The 27344-nt window shown below is 40.1% G+C and overlaps 1 protein-coding gene across 7 annotated transcripts; it reads right to left on the reverse strand.

Moving 5' to 3' along the window:
• Nucleotides 1-944: 944 nt before the first annotated feature.
• Nucleotides 945-25451, reverse strand: si:dkey-103g5.4. Of its 7 annotated transcripts, XM_044203169.1 has the most exons (35): nt 25100-25446; nt 24084-24307; nt 23166-23327; nt 22461-22640; nt 21989-22109; nt 21791-21883; nt 21456-21669; nt 21220-21382; nt 20199-20387; nt 19948-20122; nt 19158-19303; nt 17119-17295; nt 16497-16627; nt 16247-16404; nt 15315-15542; nt 14226-14564; nt 13993-14141; nt 13284-13533; nt 11550-11720; nt 11257-11414; nt 10837-10977; nt 10304-10445; nt 9934-10085; nt 9558-9683; nt 9098-9287; nt 8827-8901; nt 8150-8278; nt 7522-7581; nt 7311-7427; nt 6408-6559; nt 5950-6036; nt 2630-2776; nt 2366-2441; nt 2244-2280; nt 945-2080 (listed from the first exon to the last, which is right to left on the reverse strand). In XM_044203169.1, the coding sequence occupies exons 1-35, from the start codon at nt 25221-25223 to the stop codon at nt 2014-2016; spliced, it is 5250 nt and encodes a 1749-aa protein (XP_044059104.1). In that variant the 5' UTR covers nt 25224-25446; the 3' UTR covers nt 945-2013. The 7 variants fall into 7 exon arrangements, 5 of the variants coding, with proteins under 5 accessions (XP_044059104.1, XP_044059103.1, XP_044059102.1 ...); XM_044203168.1 differs by having other exon boundaries at nt 2244-2441; nt 9955-10085; nt 25100-25445; XM_044203167.1 differs by having other exon boundaries at nt 2244-2441; nt 25100-25444.
• Between the last annotated feature and the right edge of the window lie 1893 nt (nt 25452-27344).

Below are 27344 nucleotides of genomic sequence, written 5' to 3' on the forward strand. Positions count from 1 at the left end.
GCTAGTATAGTCAGATAAAAGTATCAAACCATCTGTTAAAATGGCACCAGAATACAGGAAATGACATCTACTTAAAAATGTTCTGGGGGGGCAGACCCACCTTAGATTGTCCCACCCACATTTTCAATGCTTCCTACACCCATGCACGTGTTAAACTAAAAGTAAAAGCAGGCACTGAGGTCAAACGCATATGAGGCTCTTCAAAGTTGTAAATTAGTCATTTGAGAGGTTTCATCTATGTATAGTCACTCCAACCAGTAAAGTTCAAGTGAGAGATGCCCAAAAAGTCTCAATCCCCGATAGTGTCTTTTTTCTCTCCACTGGTTGCTCACATAGCTGTTAGCCTGCTTAAACCACACCCATGAAGGATAAAAGGGTGTGGGTCGCAACCCCCACCAGCCATTGGATCCAGACATTAGCCAACAAAGCATAACTCCCATCCACTTCAAGTGAGACAGAAAGCCAATATGGAAGGAGGCCAGAGCCGTGCTGTGGCTCCATCGTACCTAGGATGGAGCATCTTTAGCACTTTATGCTGTTGTCTGCCTCTGGGGATTGCCGCTATCGTCTACTCCTGTAAGGTAGGTGACTTTTCCTGAACATCAAACTTTTTTTTATCTGCATCTGCTGCTTTCTACTCCTGTCTTCCAATAGATACTCTAAAATCAAAAACTATGCAAAACAGTTTTAGTGTTTTGCAACATTTTACATTTCATAAATTTTTTTCTAGAAAACTGAATTGCATGCAAATTGAAACTAATTTTGATACTTGTTATTTAAAGGCACAAAATGCTAATGCTCTCGGAGAATCGGCTACAGCAATGGATGCATCAAGGACAGCCAAGATCCTTAATGTCATCGGCCTTGTCTGTGGAGTAATTTTGATCATCATTTTCATCGCTCTCAAAGCCACTCACGTACAGTAGCGTGAACAACATTGAAGGCGCCTGTTTTTGCTGGCAGAAGTGTTGGAATCTCAGCAAAGCTTTTGTTCTCCTCCTTCATACAGGACCCTTAAGTATAAACAGATGTCTGTATGTGTGTGCGCGCGCACACATCTCTTTGTCTGTGTTCCTCTTTAATCAAGCACCCATAAACATATCCTAGGAATGCCATTATAATGCACTGCTTGTGGTGGTAAAAGCCCCAAAAAAACATGATTTGTCTAAGGAGAAAGCTGTTTCTCATTTACAATGGAATACTTGTTTTGTTGTTTTGTTTGAAAAAATAAACACTGCAACATGAATGTTTTTGTGATCAGTGATTACATGAATTGAATTAAGTGAATTAAGAATTGAAATAATGTCAGAAATAATGTTCACTGTTAAGGAAAAAAGACAACTACTAAAGAAAAAAGTTGGGATGCAAAGTAATTTGCTGCGCAAAAGAAATTTTAAACAGAGAAAAAAATATATGATAAGAGCAGTTTATGCACAAAACCAACATCTGAGTTTACTTTACCAGCAGGGTCTCTCCTTTCTGTCGTACAGTATGCCAATGACTAAAATAAGGGCAGTAAATGAAGTGGGTACCATACTTTTCATTGACTAGACACAAAAGCAGATGTTGAAGACACATTACCTAAAATTATCTAAAAATGCCGTTAACTGGTATTTTTGTATCACAATTACATTTACTTTATTCTGTTTTAATGAACAATAAACATTCATAATTTAACTTATCTCAATACAAAATAAAGCATAATAGCCTTGCCTCTTCACTCAGATTTTAAAAATGTATGTAATTTGGTCAGCTTAACATATTCTGTTTTACAAATTGCAATAACTGTGAACTGATTAAAGGTAACATTAAACATTATGATGAAACTAGAACATTTTTCAGGTTGGAAAATATGTTTTGAAGTTGGTAGGAATTAGGTTTAGGGTTCAATTTAGTTATTAAAACTTAGATTTTTACATTGCACACTAATATGGAGGCATAAAAGTCTCCACATACAGTATGTTTACCCAATCTAGTCTTCGCCTTTCTTTGTGGCTTCAGAGCTCTTCTCTCTCAAAAGTCCTTCAAGATGAGAGAACAGAGATGTTTCTCTGTGCTTTCTCTGAAGTTCCTCAACTTCCTGCTCCCATAATAAGAAACAGACACACAACAAGATACATGCAAGGCGGCTCTGGTTACTCACAAATATCATCCTGCAACTCTTGCACAATACTGACAGACAAATAAAATAATGAACAATCGATCAAAAATGATCATAGTTAGAGGAAACATTCTGTTCTTACGTCTTCAGACAGCAATCCTCTGCTTGGTTTGTGAAGCCTGTGAAGCAGGGAAGCAGTATGAGAGTCTGACAAAGTCCCCTTTAAGTCTCCTGAAGTGGCCTCTCGGTCCTGAAACCACTCACACAAATTGGCTTCCTGTCCAGAGGGGGTAATGCCCAGTCTGGTTTTAAACAGCTCCCCCAGACATGCCTGCAGTGTCTGTGATATAAAATTAAACAAAACAACAAAATTCAAATCAATGTCTCGAAAAAGACATCCAACCAACAGTAAACTTTCAAAGTTCAGCTTTATTTGAAGCTAAATTTGAAATCAAAACGTACTCTCACAACTACAATATTTTCCCAAACCGTTAATGAGTCAAGCACAACTTGAGTGTTTGTCTGTACCTTGAAGAAAAGCCTCTGGAAGGCAGGACTGGAGTCAGAGCTCATGTCTTTCATTTTGACATGGGACAGACAGTGGAGCAGCAGCAGGGAGAAGCCTCCAACTGACTGGAGCCTCTGGCGACGGACAAAGAGTGTCCCCTCTGCTTCCTGTAACAGAGCAGTCATTCACACGAATCTGAGAGTTATTCTCACCAACACATTACAGCTGCACAAAGACATATACGTGCATAATTCAATGATAAAAAGCAAGCATGGCGCCACAGTTCATTGCATGAAGAATACAATGTTGTGTCTTTCCATTAGAAAGAAAATTAAAGGATTAGTTTTACATTTTAGTTTTATGACTAATTGGGATAAACAAGTGAGTAAATACAACAAATGGCCACTTAAGAGGGCAAGGGTCGATTATAATGTCTCACATTAAGTGCACTAAATTCTAGATGCAAGCTGGAGTTGTGTGTTGTGCAAATTAAACCTATCTATGTGTCATTCTACATAAGCAGTAGATATGAAATAGGCAGTGGTGGAATGTAACTAAGTACATTTACTCAAGTAATGTACTTACGTACAATTCTGAGGTACTTTATACTTTTATACATTTTTGAAACCAATATTGTACTTACTACAATATTAGTTACTAGTTACTTTGCAGATTCATATTATTAATACAACATTTTAATCAACTTATAAATTATTATGTCTTATTATGGCTTAAGCTACACAGAGGTATATAAAGTAGTTGAAATTAGCCCCACCTTTACCAGCTGCAGCATTAGTGATGCTTACACATTAATGCATCACTAATTATAATCCAGTGATATAATATATATTATTCTGGATAATGAGGACTTAACTTTTTGTACTTTAGGTATATTTTGATGCTAATACTTTTACTTAAGTAAAATTTTGAATGCAGGACTTTTACTTGTATTTTTACACTGTGGTATTGCTACTTTTACTTCTTCTAAAACATCTTCTTCTAACACTGGAAATAGGGATACAGTACTTTAAATATTGCAATCTCTTAATTTAAAGCCTGTGTTTGCCTGGCTATGGGATGAAATGCTTGTCTGCAGCTGGTCTTCTCCTTCAGTTAGGAAGTGTGAATCTCTCTGAACTCTAAAGGAATTTGAAATAGCAAAGCCTACCCCAGAAACAAACTTTATAACCCTGAGCCCATGCAGGAAAGCTGAGGTTTGTGGAATTGTTGGTTATTTACTGATTTGAGGGCTCTTTTAGTCTGACCTCTCTCCCCAGTGAGCAGAGGGGGGTGTCCACAGATCAGCAGGGCTCAACAGGATGTTCTATAAAGCCTTTCACTGGTGGGAGTGTTCACTGAATTGCCCCTTCAGCATTAGTGAGGGCTCCAAAAAGGTGTAAACAGCAGATGGACACAGCAAGCTGCTGTTGTGGTATTGTCTGAGCTGTTTTTCTTTAATATTCACATACTTCAAAAGTTTGGTGAGAGTGCAGAGGGAGGTGATGCTGGTTTGTTCCACTATTCCCTACTTACTGCTACATTTAATACTATCCCCTCATTTTCTCCTTTAACAATTTTCCCTGCAGTATTTTTGATTTTGTTAAAAGTCTTGATCCTCTCTCATCACTTGTAATTGTCAGAGAAAGTCTAATTTACAATTATCATGGTAGTATTCAGTGGTGGAAGAAGTATTCAGATCCTTTACTTAAGTAAAAGTAGCAGAACAACAAATAAAAAATACGCTATTACAACTAAAAGTCCTACACTCATGCACTCAAATGTTACTTAAGTAAAAGTAAATAAGTATCAACAGCTAAATGTACCTACAGTATGAAATGTACATTAAGGTACTCATTATAAAGAAGAATGTTATTATAATTAATATATACATTATAGTTTTGTTATTATATATTATAATATTGGATTATCATCACTGATGCATTAACATATAAACAGCATTTTTAATGTTGCATCTGGTCGTGGTGGAGCTAATTTTAACAATTTTACATACTGTTAGTATAGTAGTTTAAAACTATGTATTGTGTTTTATAAGCTAATGTTAAAGTTTGTCTTGTATATAAAATGTTCATTTGTAAAGTAACTAGTAACTATAGCTGCCAGATAAATGTAGTTAGTAAATGTGCATCATTTCTCTCTGAAATGTAGTGAAGTAAAAGAAGAAGTAGCATAAATTGAAAATACTCAAGTGATGTAAAATGATGTCAAAATTGTAGTTATTGTAGTTACTTTCCACCGCTGACAGTATCATAGTTGTATAGGGGTCTATTATCCACAGATTAAAACAGATTATCCACCAGATCTTGTTCTAGTGTTTGACAGATACTCAGTACTTTTCTGATGTTGAATGGTGTTGAATAGATCATGTTCATATTCACCATAATAGTACCTCGCAACACAGTCAAGCGAGCTGAGGGAATCAGTTAAGCTGCAGGTACTAACATTCTCCAGTGAGGTTATGAACTAGTCATCCAACTATATGAGAACAAATACACACACAACCCATACATATCCTGGATCTATACCATAGATATTTATTTACCAGACAGAATACATTATGACAAGCAGGCCAGCATCTGCATACCATCCTGTACACAATACTGTTTCAGCAGAGAAAAAGAAATTCTAAAACCACACAATCAGAAAGCTCTAACAGAGGTGAACTGGAGAATCCCACTAAGTAGAGGTTCCTACAAAAAAGGGGAAACAATAAGAATATTACAGAGAAAGCACATAATGTTCTCTCAATGGACCTCAGTCCTGGGATTCGATGGTCTCAAGTTAACCAGCATTATTTCACAACTTTTACAGAGCAGGTTCAAACTTGGACAGGAGCACTGTTATCGGTGGCCAGCATGCTTACAGTACAAAAATTCTTAATGACTGAGAAACTTATTTTCAGACAATCTGCAGCTTCAGTGTGTGAGATGCTTTGATGCTTGAGCTTCCAAATACTGTAGCTAAAACTAATCTCTACAGTTTGCTTGCGTTTTAGATTATCTTATCTCCAGACCTCGCTATGTTACAGTGAACACTGCAGAAAAGAGAGGTGCTCCCCAGTCAGCAGTATTATCACCCTTCACACAACCAATTGGAAGTACAGCCAGGCAATATGTCATCTTCATATATTATGTAATATGGGAAGTGTTTTTTATATCCATCCAATATTCATTGTCTATTTTATTGTTCTTGGTTTAAGTGCATGACTTCAACCTATCTTGTTGCCACTTATGCCAGCACACAATATTGAGCAATTGCAGTGATACTGAAAAACATAAAGAACATCTCAAATCACACTTTCACATATAAGAGCTAAGTTTACCTGATAAAAGAAGGAATTTCTGAAGGCGTTGTTGGAGTAGTTGTTGTTTGGGAGACTAGCTGCTATCTGAAGTGAAATGTTTGGAGTCTGTTGGAAAAAAGAACAACCCAAGCCTTTTTTGTTACAATATGCGCTCAGCCCGCAGTAAAAATGAAAATAAATAATATATCAAGGCTGATATAGCTGGGAATTAAAACAACAAAGAAGAATTAATAAATGAATAAATGTCAGTTTAAAGCCCCAGAGCTCTCATGCCAAAAGCCACTTCTAGTCTTTAACCGAGTTGGAAGGTTTCCTGCCTGAGTACTTCAGGCTGCACAGTGGCTCATAAGAAATTAAAAATCTAGAAGATAGCTTGGGGCCAGGCCACTCAAAGCCTCAAAATCAAACAGTAAAAGCAATAACAAAAAATGAATAGGCAGCATGATTGAAAGTAAGACTGAAAGTTTGGCACCAACCAGTTTTAGATTATGCAATGTATGCATCAGGAATAGTCCGTGCTGGTAGATCAGGAACTCTCTGGGGTTAAGGACGGACAGGTCCAAAGGGATCAGCTCTCCCTCACATTCCCACTGAGCATCGAGGACGTCTACGAAACTCTTGCCTCTGTCTGGACAAAACACAGGCCATTACTTAAATTCGAATTTCTAATGAAACATGATTCATGTAGAACCACACTTGATACAGGACCGTGCTTGACCACATGTTTGTGAGGGAACATGACTGCACCAAAGTGGTGGACTCATAGACTGCCACTGCCACCCTAGAGTCGCTTGAGTGAGTTTCTTAGTTACTTTCTTAGATAGTTACAGCAGGATCTATTTTTTGCCACGTCATTTTGCAGCACCTGAAAGTCATTAAATCAAACCCTGAGTCCCTGAAGCCAAACAAACTAACATATGCCGGGACACTTGAGGCTCAAAGAATGTCGACCATCTGGCCTTCATTAAGGCGCAGGAGAACGAGAAAATAAGAGCGGGTGAATTTACATCCAAACAGTGCTGAAATCTAAAGAACGCACAATACTTAAACAAGGTTGTAATCTGCCCTTTTCACAAAAGTACACCACCACCACATAATGAGACCCTTATTCAGTATTCATAAATATAAAAAAAATACTTAGAGAAATCAAGCCTATATTCAAGCTTTCTCCAGGTAGGTTTGATTTGGGGAGAAAATATCTCTGATGTGTGTGTTATGCTTGATTGTCTAAGAATATACAATGATTAGGCTGTCTACAGGTGTCGTATGTGTGTGTGTGTGCATATATATGCACACACACACACTGCATACAGTTGGTGCCTGTAGTGTTGGCCCATTACTCAGTCAAAAAAAGGCAACCCCAGCTGTATCCAACCTACCAGCGAGTTCTCCTCTAAGAAGCCCTGCCCCACAGGCCCGGCTCTTCAGCTGCAGCTCCACCCCCTTCAGCAGCTGGAACAGAGGAGAGAGCTCCAGCAGCTTGGTCCACTCCTCTTCTGGAGAATAAAATCAACATGGATGGGTAAAGTTAATGTGACACACCACATGTCACACGTTCTAACTATGTATTATTTCACATCATGATGTTACCTGGAATTGTGGGGACAGTGATATGCGTAGGCTGAGCAAACTCTTTCATTGGCAGGTTCTCTGTTAGGAAATCGAGATTAAAATGATTGATTATTATTAAGGGAATAATTTGACATTTTGGGAAATATTCTTATTGGCCTTTTTGCTTAGCAATAATCCATACAAAAACCAGAGTAAAAAAGTTGTGGTTTTACGGGCGTTATGTGCAGGACTATTTCTTGGCAAGGTGCAGTGACTTTCTGGACTCTCATGGTTGCCTGGCAACTTCATGGTTATGACAAGACTCCAAGAAATCATTTCTCCAGGCCAAGAAATTGTCGTAAAAACACAACTTGTTGTTTTCACACTTAGTTTTTTGTAAGGAATAAACAAATGCTTGTCTGCTTTGCTGCATAGCTAGAATTATGAGGGCTTAAATTCCCTCTATGTGTATGTATGGATGTGTCAATGTATCTTTGTGTCCTTTCCCAGAAGTCTATTACCAGAATCTAGTAGAAAATGTGCAATAGGTACCTCATACAATATAGCTCGCTCACACACAGCCCTGAAGCAGAGCACAGCACAGCATAACACAGGGTGAAAGAGGTCTTATATTCAGTACTACTGTATAATTTGTGCTTTGTCTCACCTTGGGAGTGAATGCCAGAGGATGCGGTGTGTCTTTGTGAGTTGTGTGTCGGTGCTGAGCTGGCCTGCAGACCTATGTCCTGGGACTGAGCTAAATTGACAGGCTCCCTCAAAGACTGGGTGGAGATTCCTTCAGAAATACAAACTGTTAGAGACCTTTTAAACATTGCAAGCCAGAGATCAAGCCAATCCATGTGAAAAAATCTCCTCAAGCAGCTGTGAGACTTTGTTTTGTAAAGTAAGTTCTCTACAGACCCAAGACACATAATTTTTAGGTATTGCACTTCATTTTAGAGGGCTAGTTTTGATAGAAACATGAACTATTTATGTTTTCTCATTGTAAAACTTACCCTAGTGGTTTCTGTACCTGCCACATACTGTACGTACAAGCTTTGACACATAATAATCACCTGATTCTTCACTGATCTCTTTCCTCCTTCTACTCCATCTCTAATCTTCAGAGACATTAAAGAAACAGAACAACACCCTGGAGCCACTGATTTATTACTCCAGGGCACATCAACATGGGGAATTTGTACCAACACAGTGGCTGTTTCCCTTCTCACTGCTCTATCCTGCTGCATTTTAACAATGAACATTCTGTGTACAAAGGTTCTTTCTACACACACATATACAGACATGTTATCACAAGGCTTGAGTTGCTTGAACAGCACATACCTTTCACCACAGGCATAGAGGCTGTCCAGACTCTGGAGGCTATTTCCAACCCAAATGCCTGTTTTGTTGACAAACCTGAAACATGTCAGAAATCAAACTTAAATGATAAGCCTGGCAATATTCTGTATTTTCTTATTGTCAACAAATGCCATGAAGAGACCCAAGAAGCAGAAAATTAGTATAGCTACCAGATGAACAACAATATGTACTGCATATCTATCATGTATTAGTGCCCCTATCATGTAGAAAATATAGTACCCCTATCTGGTACCAGAGATGTGCTGATTGCACGTGTTGGGAGAGAAGATGGTAGGCTGTTTGTCTTCCAGGAGGTGGTTCAGTCTCTCCAGCAGAGCCAAAGCCTTCTGTTGGAGCAAACCCATGACCTTCACAGTCGGTCTGTGCCCACTGCACTGCACCAGACCATATTCCTTGTACCAAAAGTTCCCACACAGTACTGCCTAGACAAACAAGAAGAGAGAGATAGCTCAGAATAACACTGGTAGAAATAAACAAAACAAATATTACTTCTTGATAACCCTCTATAATTATGTAATTAAGCACCATTTGCTTTGATTGTTCATCTCAGGTTTAAACAAACTAGGTGGCAACAGACTTGATGAACAAGATAAACAAAAAAGAGCCATCCACTTCACTGCATCATATATTTAGGTTTATTTATATTCAGTGTTATTTGTGTAGTTGTGTAGCGAGTCTGTGAGTGTTTTGACCTGAGCAGTGTCGGCACGGAGCTGTGAAAGGTGTCTGACAAAGTGCAGCACATTGAGGGCAGCCTCCAATTCTGTCTGTGTGCAACAACACTGCTCCCACAACTCTCTCTGTCTCAGCTCTCTGTCCTGGAGGGCGAATAAATACAGGCTTGTGCAACAAGAAGCATAAAGTCTTATTTACATTTAGACGAGTGCATCTCACAGCACAGAGCAGCCATCAAAGTTCAATTACCAGACTTTCCAAAGCTCCCTATAGCATCATGAGTCATATACGTTTGGCAATGGAGGCCTGAGAGGGAGGTGAACATCAAGCCAAACTGTGTTAGTCACCAATTAAGCTACTGAGCCAAAAAATAAACCATAAAGCAACTCTGACCATAGCATGGAGGGTTGTTACCCAGTCTCCCCCCAGTGTTGTCCATTTTTCTTGGTCTTGCTGCAGCTGCTCCATACACACATCCACCTTATCAAGGCCTGACACAAGCGCTGAGTGCCAAACACACTGCTGATCCCACTCCTCCTTGTCACCTATGCACACAGACAGAGATGCACAAAGACATGCCTGCCAACCCAAATAAAACACTGAACATTGAAATTATGTTAATTACTATACAACTGAAGGGTGCGATATGAGACGCTGGCATGAAGCGTTTTTCGTTTGGAAAATGATGAATATAACCGCACTGCAGGTCATGACTATAATTTCCTTCATGCTCTTCATTCTGCCAGCTTGCCAGCCAATTTACCCAGTGTGAGGATGTGTAATACATGTGGAGGCAAGATCAGAGCCAAGTGGGAGTGCTGAACCACTCTCCTCTGGGCCTCCATCTGCGCTGAATCCTGCAGCTCCACGGCTCCTTCCCTCAGCTGCCTCGCTGACCACTGAACCTGCAGCAGAGTACACACTTACACTTGGAACGCAAAAAGTGGAGGGACATATTTGCATATTGGCACACAAAAAGGCACACACATATTCAATTTAAGGAACAAAGGCATGGGAAACACATGCATACAGAGATACAGTGACCTTGCAGTTTGCTCTGACTCTTAGTTGTGCACATGAAAGACCTAACCACCAGCTTGCTTACTTGCAGTGCACCTCAGGATATGAAATGCTTCACTAGAATTACTTTCCAATGCTGTTTGCCCCAGCATTCATACATCCCCTTACTCCTTCCCACATGTTCAAAAGGCTCCAATCCCTTTGAATTTCTCCTCCTATACTCAGAGGCCAGGCTATATAAGATATTTAGAACCAAAACAGCAAACTCCTGCTGACCTGATAAGAGTTTGCTTCTGTGACTCTAAAGAGACACTGGAATAGAGCTGAGTCCAGATCAGAGAGAATGTCTTCCTCCCGGTGCCTCTGCTGCTGCCAGTGAGTGTTTCGCACACACACCTCTCTCTGCAGCGCCTCTACCTGGCATACAATAGCAGCACAAAAGGAAGTACATCAGATTCACTAAAACACAATGGCACTGAATTCAGTGGGCAGCAAAATGAAAAGCTGGAGGTTAAACACATAAAGACTTGAATCACTTTTATCAACTTCGCACAATTCCCTACTGCTGAATTAATTGGGCTGTAAAATAAAATAAAAGGTAGAGAGTTGAATCACTTTTATTCTCCATGGTCATATTTCTTGTGTTTTATCATTTATGGAAACATACAGTATCTCTCAATTAGTCTACTTCCCCACCTGCACACTATCAGTTTGATCCGCCATTGTTAGCCAATAGGAAGCTGTGACAGGTACAATGTTTTTTCTGGACACATCTAGCCTGGCTCCAACCACCGAGCCCAACACCCCTGTCACTGGGTCAACAGTTTGAGATCCATAACGGATGGCCACTAGGCCTGTGAAGTGCAACAGCATAGACACAGAAAAGGGTACAACTTGTTTTATTCTGTATTGTTTAATATGATTAAAAAATGGATTAGATAAACTGTGTCAGGTGAATATAGACCTGTAAAATTGCTTTTTCCCAGTACCTTTTCCATCAGGGTCCTCCATGGTCCCTGCCAACGGTATTATAATCCCAGAGACAATGTCAGTCTGACACCCTAGCACAGGTACACTAAGACCAGATCCCATGGGGTCAGGGTACTCCATCCCCAGCAGAACTGGCACGCACATATCTGAACCTGGGAGAGGCATCTCTCCTGGTTTGAACAGTACAGGAGAAGTCAGGGGGTTAGAGAGGAGGAAACACAATGTGATAAGGTGCTCAAATATTTATTTATCAGAGAATTCCTGCAAGTTTTTACGTCCAACACATTTGGACATGATCAGAATTAGGTCAACAAGACTTTTCTGACCAGTGTAGAAAAGACTGGCAGTTTTTACATTCACTTTTCTTTACTTTAGTGCCAGAATAAGCTAACGCTGTTTATTGGTGTTTCTTTTAGCTAAGATCAAACAACCCCTAAACAAAAGTAAATGCAAAAATAACTGCAGACAGAGTAAGGTACATGAAACAGGATTGCGGCTGCACGGCACATCTGGCAAAGCATATTAAACACTATAAGAAGCAAAACTTAAGCAGGTTATCAAGCAGAGCACACATGACCATACAACCACCGCAGCTGAAATTAGCCACAGTAGAGATGCAGAGAATACAGAGAACATGATAAGCCTGTCACATGGCAACGACCTCGAGCAGAGCAACAATATTTCAGTACTTGCATAATTTGATTATTGATGAGTCAGGAGCTCAAACAACTAAAAAAAGATATAAACATGGGCCTACGGTGCAATTAACTGTCACATTTACATAATGTAATTCCAGTGAGATTTCTATTAAACTTGCCACTTTTATGAGATAAAGCAGATCTCTCAAACAGCATTGTGGGTAACCTGGTGTACTGTATGTTAGGGCTGTGTGATGACTCAGAATTTGCAGTCTAAGTTAAAAGCTTTAATGTCTATCTTTTTTGAGCTCATAGCATCCATCCTGGAAATACAGATGGTATAATAGTTCTGTGTTCCCCATATCCTAGAATATGATTATTACACATAGGTTACTGTATTGCATGTGCCATTATGATGTGGTTATGTGGGTTAAGCAGGTCACATGCTTAGTTTCTGTGGAGGGTGGTTGCATGTGACAAATAAAGGTCATGTGAAAAGTCTTTGAGGTAAGAAAATGTCATCTTCCTTAGGCTCATGAAACCTTTCCAAAGGCTCATTTAAACTTAAAAAAATACATAAGTCATTTTATGCCTAAAACTCTTTTGTTCTCTGCCGTAGAAGGCACTCAAGGACAACATTGTGACTTCCAGAAGGAGTAAAAAAGTTAGTCAGAGACTGCATTTTCTTTTGTGCAATATTATATCTAAATATGAAATGTTATATCACTGTCTATTCACAAATCACAATAAAATGTGCAAAGAAACAGATTAGCAAAATCTTTATAGGCCTACACTGCATATTTTTCTATTCAGCAATGAGCAGATTTATGGAAGTGATGACAAGCAGAGATTAAAATAAAAAGGTTAAATGAAAAAATAGTAAGTGTTTTTTCTTTTAGGATAATGTTTTCTCAAACACTAGCAAAGGTTTCAGCAAAAGTGGAGGACAGATAGCTCAAAGGTGCAGAAAAAAGAGAGCAGCTCATTCACAGCAACAAAGGGAGGAGCGGGAGAGGACCATATCAGCACAGAGTGCAGAAGGAGGAGTCAAGACACTACTCAAATCCATGCATCCTCTCACTGGTATTTCCTCACCCAGAGTCCCTCCATCCTGCTGGAGACCCACCGCCCAGTCCAGCAGGATCTCCAACCTGATCTGCAGCTGCAGCTGGCAGTGTAGGCTCCTCCCCCTGGCCTGCTGGAGCTCCTTGGCTGCAGCAAGAAGATGATCTTGTCGACCACTCCCTCTCTCACTGCGCTGATGGTGCTGCAAAGTTTGGTCGGACCCCCACTCCTCAGTTAGTGGCTTCAGGAGCTCCAATACTCTAAACATCTCAGCCAGAACCTAGTTGAGAAAAGATTTACTTTTGCTCAAGTCATTTTTTAGTCAAACATCTGCTGAATTAATCTATTTACATATTCTACAAAAACTTTCAATAAGAGGAAATTTGTTTTGTCATATTTCAAATATGTGTATCATACCTCCAGATACCTCCTTAATGGACTTTGTGGTTAGATTATTTTGCCAACTTTGAACTTTGAATCTCAACTTTTAAGCCAGCATAGTCGCGAGAAGTAAGAACATTCAAAAATCTACAATTCCATGACAACTGGGCAACTCCATGTGTTGACAAAGATCATATGATGTGATCAAACGCCCCAGAACAGCTCCTAAATGGACCTTGTGGTGAGATTAAGAGAATTAAGTCAATCATGTCCTTAAATTCAAAAATTATCTTTGGACATGTCTGACTTGTTTTCTAAATGCAGTCATCCTTCAAAAGGAAGTCATCCGATCAAGCACCTTGTTGTCTAGAAGAGCCTGGTATCCTCCTGCATTAGGCAACAGTTGCCCATTCCGCATGCTGGCCCCTCCTACTCTCACCGTCCGCCCACTCAGAGGTTCGATGAAGGACTCGGCCAGCAGAACTCCACCTACTGGCAGCACAGCTCCTACACAAACATACAGAACAACACTCACTTATGGTATAGTAACCTCGACGCAGGTTGTACTGAAGAGTCACCAGCAGCACTAACCTGTTACTGGATCTAGACTAACCCCAACTGTGAGCACAACGCTCCCCGTCCTGGAGTCCAGCATGGGATAGCCAGTCTGTATGGGCTGTGGCAGGCGGGTGAAGGGACAGACATGCACCCCTCCCACTGGGTAGACTAGTCCTGTCTGGGGGTGGATGGTTACAGCCAGAATGGGCACTGGGACCCCTGTGTCTGGGTCTGCCATGGGAGCACCCAGCTGCAGTCTCTGGCCCGGTTTGAGGCCTCTGAGCCAAGTGCTAGGCAGAGGCTGGTCTGAGTGGCGGGAGTTTGGGTAAGGAATGAAAGGAAGGAGGGGACTGTCCCACTTCTTGTTGTCTCCTGAGCGTAAGAATAGCACAGATTAGTCTGTTAAAAAGACACCCATGTAGTTATTTCGTATGATATGCATTTTCTTTAGTTATACCTACTTAACCACTATCTACTTCAGTTACTGATTTCTTCAGCTTTTACTAATACCTTTCAGTAAACCACAGAGAATGGGCATGATAGTATTATATTCATCTCATTTGTTGATGTCCGAATTCCTACCACAAAGGTGATCAAGTGGTATTCATGATCAAATTTCAGAAATAAGGATTCAAGATGCAGCTAAATTTGGCCACGTTGTGACATATTCAAAATACAGATGATATGAATATTTTTTGTTAACTGTAGTCTGGTAATATTCAATTTCCCGTGATATATGCACTTCTTAAACCTCTAAACCTCTCGCCAGTCCATCCAATACATACGTTTTATTTTTCCCAATGTAGTGAGCATAAAGCAATTTTAAGAAGAACAAAACAAAAAATAGTCATACTTTGTGCAAAAAAAAGAAGAAAAAAAAAGAAAACTTCCTATTGGTCAGCTTAGACCATAATTCAAGACAAAAAATCATGAAATTATGTCACCATCAAACTCCATTTCAGCTGCATTAGAAACACCTGAATGCAATGTTATATCATGTGCATTTGACCAGTTATCCATAAAGTTCATCACCAGTATTTTGCTCCCATAATTGAATGCTTTTTCCTCAGTCTTAATTTAGTTCGGCCACCCCCCAAATCCCACAAGCACCCCACACGTTACCTGTACATGCGTCAGTTGTGAACACTAAAGTAGAGCTTGCAGGATCATAAGCCACGTTGCCAGCTATGGGCATAACTCTGCCAGTCTGTGGGTGGAGGATGAAATCAGATGGCACTGCCATGGTGTGGCCACTGCTTAGCAGCATATGGCTGTGAGCATTTGGCCTTATGAGGCCTGTGACTGAATCACAATGAAGTGCTCGACAGACACGCAGGGACCCATCAGGACCTGGAGAGAGGCAGAAGGAGAAATGGCTGAGAGTAATCATCAAACTGTAAATGATTATGATGACGATATAAGCTGTTTTGAATTAGAGTACAGTAACATGCTGGGTAGACAGCTTTTCATGCTGATTTTTTCTTCGATTGCTGTAGTGTAAAACCTTAAGTCAACTAGAAAATCATATTTCTTTATCATTTAGGTACACCTCTAACCCTCCCATTGGTGGGATAACTTTGTTTATTATTCCATTTTATGAGATCGTTATTGGAGTTTTTTTTTTTTTTCTGTACCTAGAATGAGAGAAAACTTGAAAATACAACAATAACTTGTAACTCTTGTAATTAGGACATCTCACCTGACCTCTACGATTAGATTTTCTTTTTATGGGAATTTTCTATTATTTTGTTATCCAGAACTTGCAGATATACAGCTCAGACAGTAGCATTGGACAGATGACAGGACTTAATGTATGGACCTGTATGGGTGTGAAATAATGCTGGGAAAGTGTAAGTACATATGTATATTATCTGTATAGAAATGTGTGATTTCAACATACTTAATCATTCTTAATCTAAATCTTATCTAACAGATTAATAACAACCTTTTTGTTTTTATTAATTAGGCCATCTCGTTGTTGCAGTGCACATTTTTAGCAATAGATGGTGATGTTTCTCTAAGATTCAAGTAATCTAACTCAGTGTTGGACTCACCAAAGATGTGGTCCTTGGTCATCACAGTTCCCGTGTCAGGGCAGAGCAGCAGGGCTCCTGTACCCTCACCCATCAATCCCCAGGCCCCCTGACGCTGGCACTCTGCTGACACCAGCTCTCCCATCTCATCCACCAGGGATGTTAGTCTCTGGATCAAACTGAAGATGGGAAACAGCAGATTGAAGATGGGGGTTTACTCCGTTCTACTTGTTGTGTGTGAGACTTTGCAAAGGATAAATGGAAGCTTTACTTTTGCTGATGTAGTTCACAGTATGGCTGGTTGTCATTATAAACCTTGGACAGTAGTCTGGTGCACTCTCTAAGCTGAGCTGTGAACATGCTGTGGACCCTCTGCTGGGCCTGCTGCTCTTGCCTCAGAGCCTGGAGAAACCAGCAAAACAGTCATAATTAATATAACATACTAACGCGGTTAACAGAAAGATCTAGAGCTGAAATGATTAGTCAATTAATTGAATCAACAGAAAATTAATCAGCAACTATTTTGATAATTGATTATTCGTTTTGGTAACTTTTCAAGCAAAAATGTGAAATATTTTCTAATTCCAGCTTCTAAATTCTGAAGTTTTGCAGCTTTTCTTTGTCTTATGTGAAAGTAAACTGAATATCTTTGGGTTTTGGACTGTTTGATGGCAATTTGATGGCATCACCTTGGGCTTTAGGAAATTGTGATGAGCATTTTTCACCACATAGACAAAAAAGATTAATAAAATAATCTGCTGATGAAAATGATCGCTAGTTGCAGCCCAAGAAAGATTGCTGTCTCTTTAAAATCTGTCTAGAAGACATAAGATTTCATCTTAATTTTCATAAAGGGATAATGGGAGATGTACAGATGGGAATGTAATGGAAACCTGCAGCTGACTGTCGAGCAGAGTCCTCAGCTGTGAGGCCAGAGTCTTCCGTCGAACCACCTCCCTTTCCACTTCCCTCCTCATCCTCTCATAACCCTCCCCCATCCTCTCCTCAGTGATCAAACGTGGGTGGAGTAGCTGCAGTTTCCCAAGCACTCCCTGGTATAGCTCCTTTGCCTGGATACACACAGACACATATATGAAAACAAAATGACTGCCACACAAACAGTATCTTCATAAGATAGTGATAATCAGATCACACATCTGACCCCACTCCAATACAGCTAGCACTGGTGAGACATGCACGTTTGTGGGATGACACAGGGTTGTGAGATGTGTCATCTCCCATTACATCTTTATCACCACAGCTGTCCTGAGGGCTGTAACAACAATGTCGGTACAAACAGTTAGGATGCAGGAGAGAGGGGTGCGACAGAAAACAGAGGCATTCCAATGCGACACTCAATCTGATTCAATAGAGTTGAACTTGAATGAAGGAGGGACAGTAGCCGGTGAAAAAGAGAAAGAAGTTAGAGATTGAATTGAACCAATGCTTGTGGGAAATGAGGGTATGTGAAAGTGTTTGCTAGTCCTGCCCTCCTCCCCCGTATTTGGACAAATGGAAGCATTGACACTATGAAATACAGTATATACCTTCAAACAATGGTATCTCAGCCTGTGCATTTTTAGATTCACTTTGCTTTTGTTTTCTTATTGCTTTTTGCTGTGAGGTCGCTACTCTGTGGCCATTAACTCCAACCCTGTTGTCACAACCTAGCTTACTGCTAGTTACACCCATCTAACGCCAATGGCTAATGGTTTACACCACAAAACATCCAACAAAACCAAATTCAGATCAACATTGGCAGGTATACAGTACATGGACATAAAATAGACTATTGTATGATCCATTTATTGTTGTATTGTAGTACGTTTAAAAAAATATTACATATTACAGCCTCAGGTCTTTTGACAATTTGGGAAATATGCTTATTCACTTTCTTGCTGAGAGCTATATGAGAAGATCGACACCACTTTTATATCTGTACCGTAAATATTAAGCTACATCCAGCAGCTGGTTAGCTTGGCTTAGCACAAATACTGGAAGCAGCTAGCCTGGCTCAATCCAAAGGTAACAAAATCTGCCTACCTGCACCTCTAAAGCTCCCTAATTGTGTAAGAAAGTTACTGCGTGCAACCAAGCAATAGTCCAGCACATAACGCCTCTTTAAACCAAATATTTTCACAAATTAAACAAACGAGATATAACATGTTGATTAGTGAGCTTTAGTGATATGCCGATTTTTTTTACCGTACGACAGAGCCAGGCTAGCTGTTTCCCCCATTTTCATTCTTTATGCTAAGCTAAGCAAAACAGCTGCTAGTGATAGCTTCATATTTAGCGTAATAACATGAGAGTGGTATCAATCTTCTCATTAAATTCTCAGCATTAAAGTGTATTTCTCAAAATGTCGAACTTTTGATTTAAGATGATTTGACAAAATTAGAATTTGATTTGAACATGAATGTGTAATTTAGGTTTTGGAATTTCAGTGATGTGATGTGGATGTGGAAATTGTTGCCTGAGGCCTCCTACTGCATTAACTATTCATAAACTTTGCATAAAACAATAATGTGGGCGTGTGTAATATCAGCCCGTTTTCGTTCCCAGTTCTCATATAGCGACATTTTGTCACACCTCTCAGCATTGTATACAGATGCACAAGGTACCCTTTAGCGTTTGTATGGGACGCACAGGGCTATCAGAAAGCCTTAAGGAACTCAGGTAACATAGTGTAATGAGCGACATAAAGAGCGAGAAATTCCGCCTATGGAGGTGGTGGAGTGGATGGGTGGCACAAACAAACACAGGACTTTCACCCAGGAGACCAGGGGTCTTTGCGTGTGAAACAGTCCAAAGGGGAATACTTTCTCAGAGAAAAGAATTACATGCATCAGAGATGGAAAAAAAAGGTGGTATATGTCAATCCTTTCACATTCTGTGTGTTTATTTCGCATTTAAACTAAGAGCTACAGACTTCAGTGGTGAGCTGTCCCAGCCGTGTGGTGACAGACAGACTCTGTCTGAGCAGGAGGCTGTAGAAGGTGTTGCTGCTGAATGCTTCCAGATCCACCTGGTGTTCATAATCCCAGAACTCCTCCTCCAAGGTATCTGCACAGACCGCTGTCAAGAGAGTGAAACACAAAGGGAGACACAGAGAGGGATCAGTAGAAAAAACACATTAAAAATCTATAACCTCGCTCTTGAAGAGAACATGCCCACCTATCTGCATGTTTTGGTACATCCTCTCTAATGTTAATTTTTGGTGTGCACTTTGGTTAATGTATGCACATCAGTAGTTTTAATAAATCATTTCAGTTTTTACAGTACAAGTGAACAGCTTCCACTTGTTTCTCCCTGGGCCATTTTGGAAGGTCTTTTTGGGGGGGCAAAGCATTTTATAAAGAACTGACACAAGGGATGACATTTTATGTTTGAATACCTTCTTTTGACACTGTTGTCAAATGATAAATAAATATATGTAGCAAGGTTAAATACTGCTCATAAAATGTAAGGTCTCAAGAAAATGTAATTTGAGGTGATTTTCCAGGTCAGGTATATGACAAGAGCCTTTTCAATAGTAAGTGGGTGGGTGGGACCACACCCAATGGTCACTGTCAGTGTTACATTAGAAGCCACAAGGGTCTTCAAAGACAAAACAAAGTGTCATTGTGTTTCTGTGTGTATGTAAGTGTGTGTGTGTGTGTGTGTGTGTGTGTGTGTGTGTGTGTGTGTGTGTGTGTGGCATTACAGCTACAACATTGCACCTGGTTGAATGGAGTCTTGTGTCTTTCTAGCTTGTTGGTTTCGGTGAATCTTCCTAAGTGAGATCAACCTTGAACCTTTTGATGAGTAGTCATCCATGTGGTAGGCCAACTGTAGCAAGCGATACTGCACTCTGATTGGCTCCTTCTCAGGCCATCCATATTCACGGAACAAGATCTACACGTGGAATAGATTTATTTATTTTTAGATTTATTTTTAATGTGATGGTATGTGTTTGTGTATGTACACTAACCAGCAGTGTAACACATAAACAGAGGATGACCACAGCTCCAAATAGCACTCCTCCAGTCGCCAGCCAATCTGGCCTCAGTAGCAGGTTGCGTCTCCTACTGATTCCTACCCTGGTCACATGACGGGGGATGGTGGCGAAGAAGGGGCCGGAGTCATAACACTGGCCGCCTGCAGGCATCACCCGCACATACTGAGTAAGAACAAAATTGTGGGGTCAGTTGGAGTGAGACATTGATGTAAAGCAAAATTTGAGATTAGACAGTGAGGGAATATCTGACTGTATTTTAACTATCCAGATGTTGTAAATTCACATCTATGTAAGAATGAACTTAACTTAGACCTAAATCAAGGAATTTGTCAGGTTTTGCTTTAAATTTCTAAAAACCCACTATATTTCCGTAGGTGATATATACAGAAACGCTCGGGTTATTACATTGTCTTACAATCCAAGGACCAAGAACAAAACAAAGTTTGGGAATTTAACAATGCCCTGTGAAATGTCTGACCACTAGTGGCGCTGCACAGTGACATTTTAATTAGCAGATCCCTCTATTATTTGTAGCAAGTGCTCTACCAGCAAATGCATGAGGATGCCCTTGCACACCATGGGTAAAGCGGTGTCTTAATACACGTCTGACGTTTGCACTTTTATCTCAATCTCTGTCAAAAAAGAAAACTCCAAAAGACAGGTGAGGTAATAACAGTTCTTATGTTATTGTTAGGCATCAGCAAAGCAAGTCAGAAAAGCAGTTATATCGGACAAAAAGATCCGAAAAGGTAGTATGGCAAAAATAAATGATGAGAAGAAGACCCCATGCCGCCATCAACGATGTGGGGGTCAAAACATTAAAAAAATGGCTTTGCAAATGTTGAAGGAGATAAGAGCATTCAACATGTTTGTTTGGTGATAGGAATATACAATGCAATTTGATGGGGAATATTAGATGTTAAAAAAATGACATATTAATAATGAAAACTTTGCAAGGTACCTTTGATGCTTATACTATTTTAAATTTAGTTACCAATTGTTTGTGCTGATGGCTGCTCAGAGCAAAAACATATACTCCAGGCTGGCTAAAGACCACTGAAAAGAAGCCGGGGGGAGTCCGAGACAGAGTCAGTACTTCTTTTAGCTGTCTGAATGCACCCCAGTCGAAGTCACTGTTTGTGTTGTACAAGTTGTAACTGAAAGACATGAAGTACAGATTAAGGGCAAGTGTAAAGCAAGTCAAAACAGTACGCCTAGCATCTGACTTACAGATCATACTGAGGATAGTGACGTGTGTCGACAGTGAACAGTATAACGTCACCCAAATGGAGACACGTTGTGGGGTTCAGAACTCCAGTTTCTCTCACTTCTTCCTTGAAATCACTCTTGTTTCCTTTCCTGCTGCTGGAGTTCATTTCTCTACCTCCATGACTGATATTTTCAACTTTGGTGATCTCCCAAAGTAGAGCGTCAGAATCTCTTTCTAAAAAACAGCAACACAGGACCTTCATCATTGCAGTAATAATTCATTATGTAAAATGGGTCCTGCATTCATTATTATTTGTGTTTTAATGATCAAAAAATATTGTTTTGTTGTGACAAACCAGCTGAGCTCTGAGTGTCCCACTGTGTGGTGACAGGAAACAGTTTCTGGAGTTCCTTTGGGAGGCCGCTGAGGAGGCTGAGGAAGCCTGCATCTGCAATCAGACAACAAGAGAGAGAAGGATGTGAGAGACAAATGGAGAAAGAGAGAGCCAGACAGAAAGTCACTTTGTGTGTTGTGTGAATGTGTGTGTCTCCACCTGTTGTGCGAACAATGTAGACAGGATGTGAGGAGTTGAGATGGCTGTTGCACAGAAGAGTCCCCTGGGAGTCCCACTGTTTAAAAACTGTCTCTAACATGCTGCCTGAGATGCCCGACTCCTGCACACACACAATAACAGTGTTTGCCATTAATAGGTCACTGAAACACAAGAGACTCTTGTCTTTTGCTTTCACTGCTGGTGCAATAACGACGACATTTTATGAGGGTTTTGTATGCATTGTCTGAAGAGGTAGTGTAGCTCAAACTATTTGTTATGTTTATTCTAAGACGGTTTCAATGGAGATATTATATGGATATGGGTATGGATGTCATGAGTAGGAATAACACTTCTTGGATACAGTGGTTTTTAATTTTATTGACCCAAAATACCACAAAGTATGCTTTCTTTTGTAAATGAATATGTTGGCGTACGTATGTTTTTATGTAAATCTGCAGCTGCCTTTGCTCACCTGACTGCCATAGCTCCACACCAGCTCCATTTCTCCATTGGACAGGCACTGGAGCTTCAGGTCAGTAGGTGGCCTTCTTCTGCATAGGCCTCCACACGCAGCTCTTCCAGGAGGCTCTCTGCAAACACACAGACCCAGCTCTCCGTCATAACCCTGGTAGTCCTCTGCAGACTGACACACCTGCAGGAAAGTAACCAATGCAAAGCTAGGATCACATAAAGGCTTTATCAGTCAACTCTAATCTTTTTTTAAACAAATGTTAGTTATTTTTTCTCTGCTTGGACCTGTGTGTATTTTCTGTACTGCATTGGAAGCATTCTCAACTTTTTGTACATTTGTAAAAGACTGCTATAGGACAGTGAAAAAAATAAACAGCAAATGCTAACTGACAGTCAGAGGAAGCAGTTTATGGTTAAATATTAAGTGGAACTAATACAACTCTGTACTAGATAAACTACCGTCAGGTTCATGGTGCAAAGGGCAAAGACATCTAGGTTGTACTCAATGACCTTGCCTATGCTTGTAGAGTATGTTTTCTCAGTGTGTTCTGTAAACAGATCACAACATCAATATCCTCAAGCATTATTCAAACAGATCTTCAGGATGAGTTTCCTGTCAAGTGTCGCGCTGTGAAAGACGGGGCATTTACCTTTGCTCTACTTTATTGTGTGCATCTGTGTGTGATATGATTGCACAAGGTCTAACCTGCTGCCTGCAGTGAAGAGACCACTGATATCTGTCCAGACAGTCTCCATACTGTGTTCGTGTTTTTCCGTCTCTGCAGACATCGTACAGTTTGTGTACACACGCATCTCCGTTGTTGGTAGGTTGGTATCCAATGGTACAGTGGCAGCGCCCATCACTGGTCTGCAGGAAAGGTAGCAGGGCTCAAACATTGTGTTGTATAAAACTACATACGATTCACTTTGTGGACAGATTATTACCTAATATGCTAGGGTCATTCATTCATTCACTGACAAAGCCTATCTTATGAAGGAAGCCAATAGATAGATATCTATTGGATTCCTTCATCTCTTTATCCTTCTTTCATTGATTCCATGATCCTTTTTTCCTTTCTTCCTTCCTTCATTCCTTCATTGATTCCTTCATTGATTCCTTCATCTGTTTTTCCATCCTTCCTTCCTTCCTTCTGTCATTCATTCATATATTAATTCATTCAATATTAGTTCACACACTAACACCCATGCAACAGTCAGAGAAAAAAATCTCATTCACCTTATTATGAGCTGGTGAGTGCAGGGCTCAACACCTGTGCAAGTTGCAACAGACTAGGAAACAAGACCCTGCTGCAAGGAAACTTGATCTAGAGCTCTTTCAGCTTGAAGCTACAGATTGTTAAGTCTAAAGTTTCTGAGAGACAGTGAGGAAGCTACTCTCATATTAGCATGCATAATGTATCCAAGGACTCAAGAAAGATACAAAACAAATCATATAGGCTCAAGAAATTAGAGGAGCTCACAAAGAAGAAAGTGGGTGACAGGTACAGTTGGAGGTGGTGGTGTTGATATGAAAATGAGGCCTACACGGTCACATAAACGCACCAGAGGGAACACACATGCTGCATGAATGACTGAATGAATGGTTAATCCTAAATCGTGTCACCTGGAAATTCTGTCCCTCTTCCGGGCAGACACAGGTTTCCTGACCAGGCAGAGGCTGCTGAGCTACAGGGCCACAGGGCAGGGAGGCAGACAGGCCTGGTCTAGGACAATAGTGGTGAGGAGGACACTTCAGACAGTTGTCTATGGACACAGCACCAGCAGTTGGCCCATAGGTTCCCTTAGGACAGGGGACTGGAGTGAAGCTCCCCAAAGGGCAGTAGAAACCTATTAGAAAATTTGATGATTTTATTAATTTAGCTTTTAATCTCTCTGTGTACACAATGCCCATCACATTTACTGGAGTGGTGAAGATGGATACCATATACAGTGACCATAATTGACCTGTGTTGCATGTTTCCCATCTAGCTCTACTGTCACTATCAATAATGACTAAAAATGCCAAAGAATAATCTACAAAACAACAGTCAACAAGTAATACTAAAAAGTACAGCAAACAATAAATACAAAAAAGTACACAGGTTAACACCAAAGTCACTGTTGTCACTGTCGCTTGTCACCAAAACCATCAAGAGGAAGCAGCTGAAGAAACCAGAAACCATTTGATAGCCCTGATCCCATTTGCAGCTGGTAACAGACAAATCTATATTTTGAGTTTTTCACAATTGCTCAAGCACATTTGTGTTGTTTCTGAAACATGTTACCATTTCTCAAAACAGCACTGTCTAACAGGGTGAATAATTCTAATTATCTCTCAGGCCACCAAACTGTTAAACACTCATGATGACTCCGCTCGTTTCCCATATAACTACTAGGGGCTGATGATGATGATGTTTTTAACATACATGCCACAACACTTAATTTGTGGCACCTCTAGGAAGGTAAAACCTCTACCCTGATGGACGCAGGGGATGCAGTCGTTTTTATTTGTGAAACTCAAAACAAATATTCTGAATATTATGAGACACAAGTGGCTAACCATATGCAGAAAAATCTTCTACCAGTTCATTTTTTTGTCATGTTATTAAAAGATCATTGTGTGCAGTCAGGACAGCCTACCTGGCTGGCAGGGCAGCCTCTCCTGGAACTGTTGACTGAAGTTGCTTCCATGAACCAGAGTAAGGAGCACAGCACTCAGCCACCACACACACTTGAAACTCTTGCATCTCCATGTCCTTAGCATGGTTAATATGTCCACCTCCTAACATAAAGGACTGGTACACAAGTAATGCAACTCTTTTCCAGACTCAAGGAGAAATGTTTCTTCTTCATCCAGGATCTGTAAATAGTCTCTTGGTTGCCTGCCTTGTTTTGGTCATAGCCAAGAAAGTAGTAAAATGCTGTAGCAACCTCACTCCCTTGATAAACCTCTCCTGTCATGTGTTCTGCAAACATGACCTGATCTGTCAGTAGACAGAGCTGCAAGGAAAGTGGGCTAGTTAGTCTGCATAACTTTCAGTGGCCTGCTGAATGTTTTATGAGACCTGTGAGGTAAGGTGACAGTGGAGGGACTAGTTGCTGGTGGAAAGCAGCAGGGAAAACAGAGAATGCAGCTGCCTGGTGCTGCCAGATCATATTACTGCTTTTGTTCTTTTCAGTTCAACCACAAAACTGATTAATGATTTGGCTCCCAATGTACATCAACACAGCTTTGCTTTAGAGGAGTGCTGGGCACTATAGTGCGTCACAGCAGCTGCTGAATTTACATTCAAATTCACATATCAAGCTTAGATATCTGCTCAATATATTGTAATTGGTACCTGGCTCTATGCAAGCCAGCTGCAACGTTCAACTCAACTTGTAAATTAACCAATTTGACAAACACATATTGAATATTATCACTGTTGTTCATTTGTGTTTATTGTTGATATTGTCTTGCAATACTGTGGAAAGTAAAATAAGACAATGATCAAGGTCCGTGTGGCCCACAACTGACTGTAATTTGCATCAATAAACGTCTGTTTTATCTGCAGGCTGACTGCAAAAATACTTCACGTATGCATTTATTTATGTAAGTAACCTGTATCTGGTACAAACATGTTACTTTGTTTGGTAAAAAAAATCTTTATCTGTTTGACAAAATCAAAGGTTTTTGTTTTTCATGGAAACTATTACCCTGCATACAGTTTATCTGGTGGTAATCTATGCACGCCTGTGTACAATAACCATGGTAAGATTGTTACCCTTTGCTCCAGCAGCTGTCCAGTCAACATTATGGTAATATTTTCTTCAACTATAAATGCTCATACAGTATGTTAATGTTGCTAACTGTTCAACAATCAACTGTACATCTGCAGAAAGCAGTCAACAGTGCTGTTTTTATACAGCAACCAAAATCTTACTCACCCTACACTGTTATTGTACTGAAATAAATGTTGGACTTTAGATAATTGGAATGACCTACATATTTCATCATCACCATGGTAGCCATGGACTATGATCCTCCAATGACATCTTTTAACTTTTTTTAACTGAACAGGATTCAACTTTCACCCACATAACCTGGTGCAAAATCCCTGCACATTGCATTCACAAATACACTACAAGTTAATAAGATCATAGACAGGAAATTATTGGAAATATGAAGCCATTTTATCAACAATGCAGATAAATGCAGAAACATACTGTAAATGAGCATGAAGACTCAATAATGAACTTCAAGTTGACTTATGAATTGACTTGTTTTGTTGGTGGAAAAGATAGAACACAGAAAAACAGAGTTTAGCATAATCAGCAGTGTTTACTCGGACTGTTTTGAGCTTCTCTGTCCTGACTAGCAGCACAAACATTGATGTGTAAACTGTTGATTGTCCAGCATCCAAAGCAAGCCTTGACAATCAAGGCTTTATGAGCAGGTCCAAAACTGGATAAACTGAATTCTTACACAATTTAAAACATACAAAACCTGTTAAATCTTGCATAATGCATTAAAAAGCCACAACAAGCACTGTGGGTCTAACAAGCAACTCCATTGTAAATATTCATGTAATTCTGGTTCCTGGCAAAGTGCGCCTTTGACGTAAAAAGTCAGGAATCCAGCCACATTTCTTATCTGGCTGTGGCCACACAAACTTGAACTTGTTGAACCTTTGTGGATTGTTCCAATAAACTTCTACCTAATTTTCACTTTTTTAAAATTTGGATTAAGAATGCAAAAGCCTTGTTGAGTTGAGTTTTTGTACAATTATTATGACAGTATTCCTGTCTTATTGCAATATTTATATTCTTATTATATCATACTCAGTTCAATTCAGCAGGTTTTATTGGCATGGTAAAACAGGCCTTAACATTGCCAAAGCATGTG

The sequence above is a fragment of the Siniperca chuatsi genome, linkage group LG7, assembly GCF_020085105.1.
Source record: "Siniperca chuatsi isolate FFG_IHB_CAS linkage group LG7, ASM2008510v1, whole genome shotgun sequence".
Classification (NCBI taxonomy): Eukaryota; Metazoa; Chordata; class Actinopteri; order Centrarchiformes; family Sinipercidae; genus Siniperca; species Siniperca chuatsi.

What these genes read in the sequence shown, in the direction of transcription:
- si:dkey-103g5.4 (XM_044203167.1), bottom strand. Translation starts at nt 25,223, where the DNA reads ATGCTAAGGACATGGAGATGCAAGAGTTTCAAGTGTGTGTGGTGGCTG. An exon ending in TGGGACAGCTCACCACTGAA is followed by an intron (nt 17,296 to 19,157) that starts GTCTGTAGCTCT and finishes GTGTGTATCCAG; the next exon opens with GCAAAGGAGCTATACCAGGG. An exon ending in TGTGAACTACATCAGCAAAA is followed by an intron (nt 16,405 to 16,496) that starts GTAAAGCTTCCA and finishes TCCCATCTTCAG; the next exon opens with TTTGATCCAGAGACTAACAT.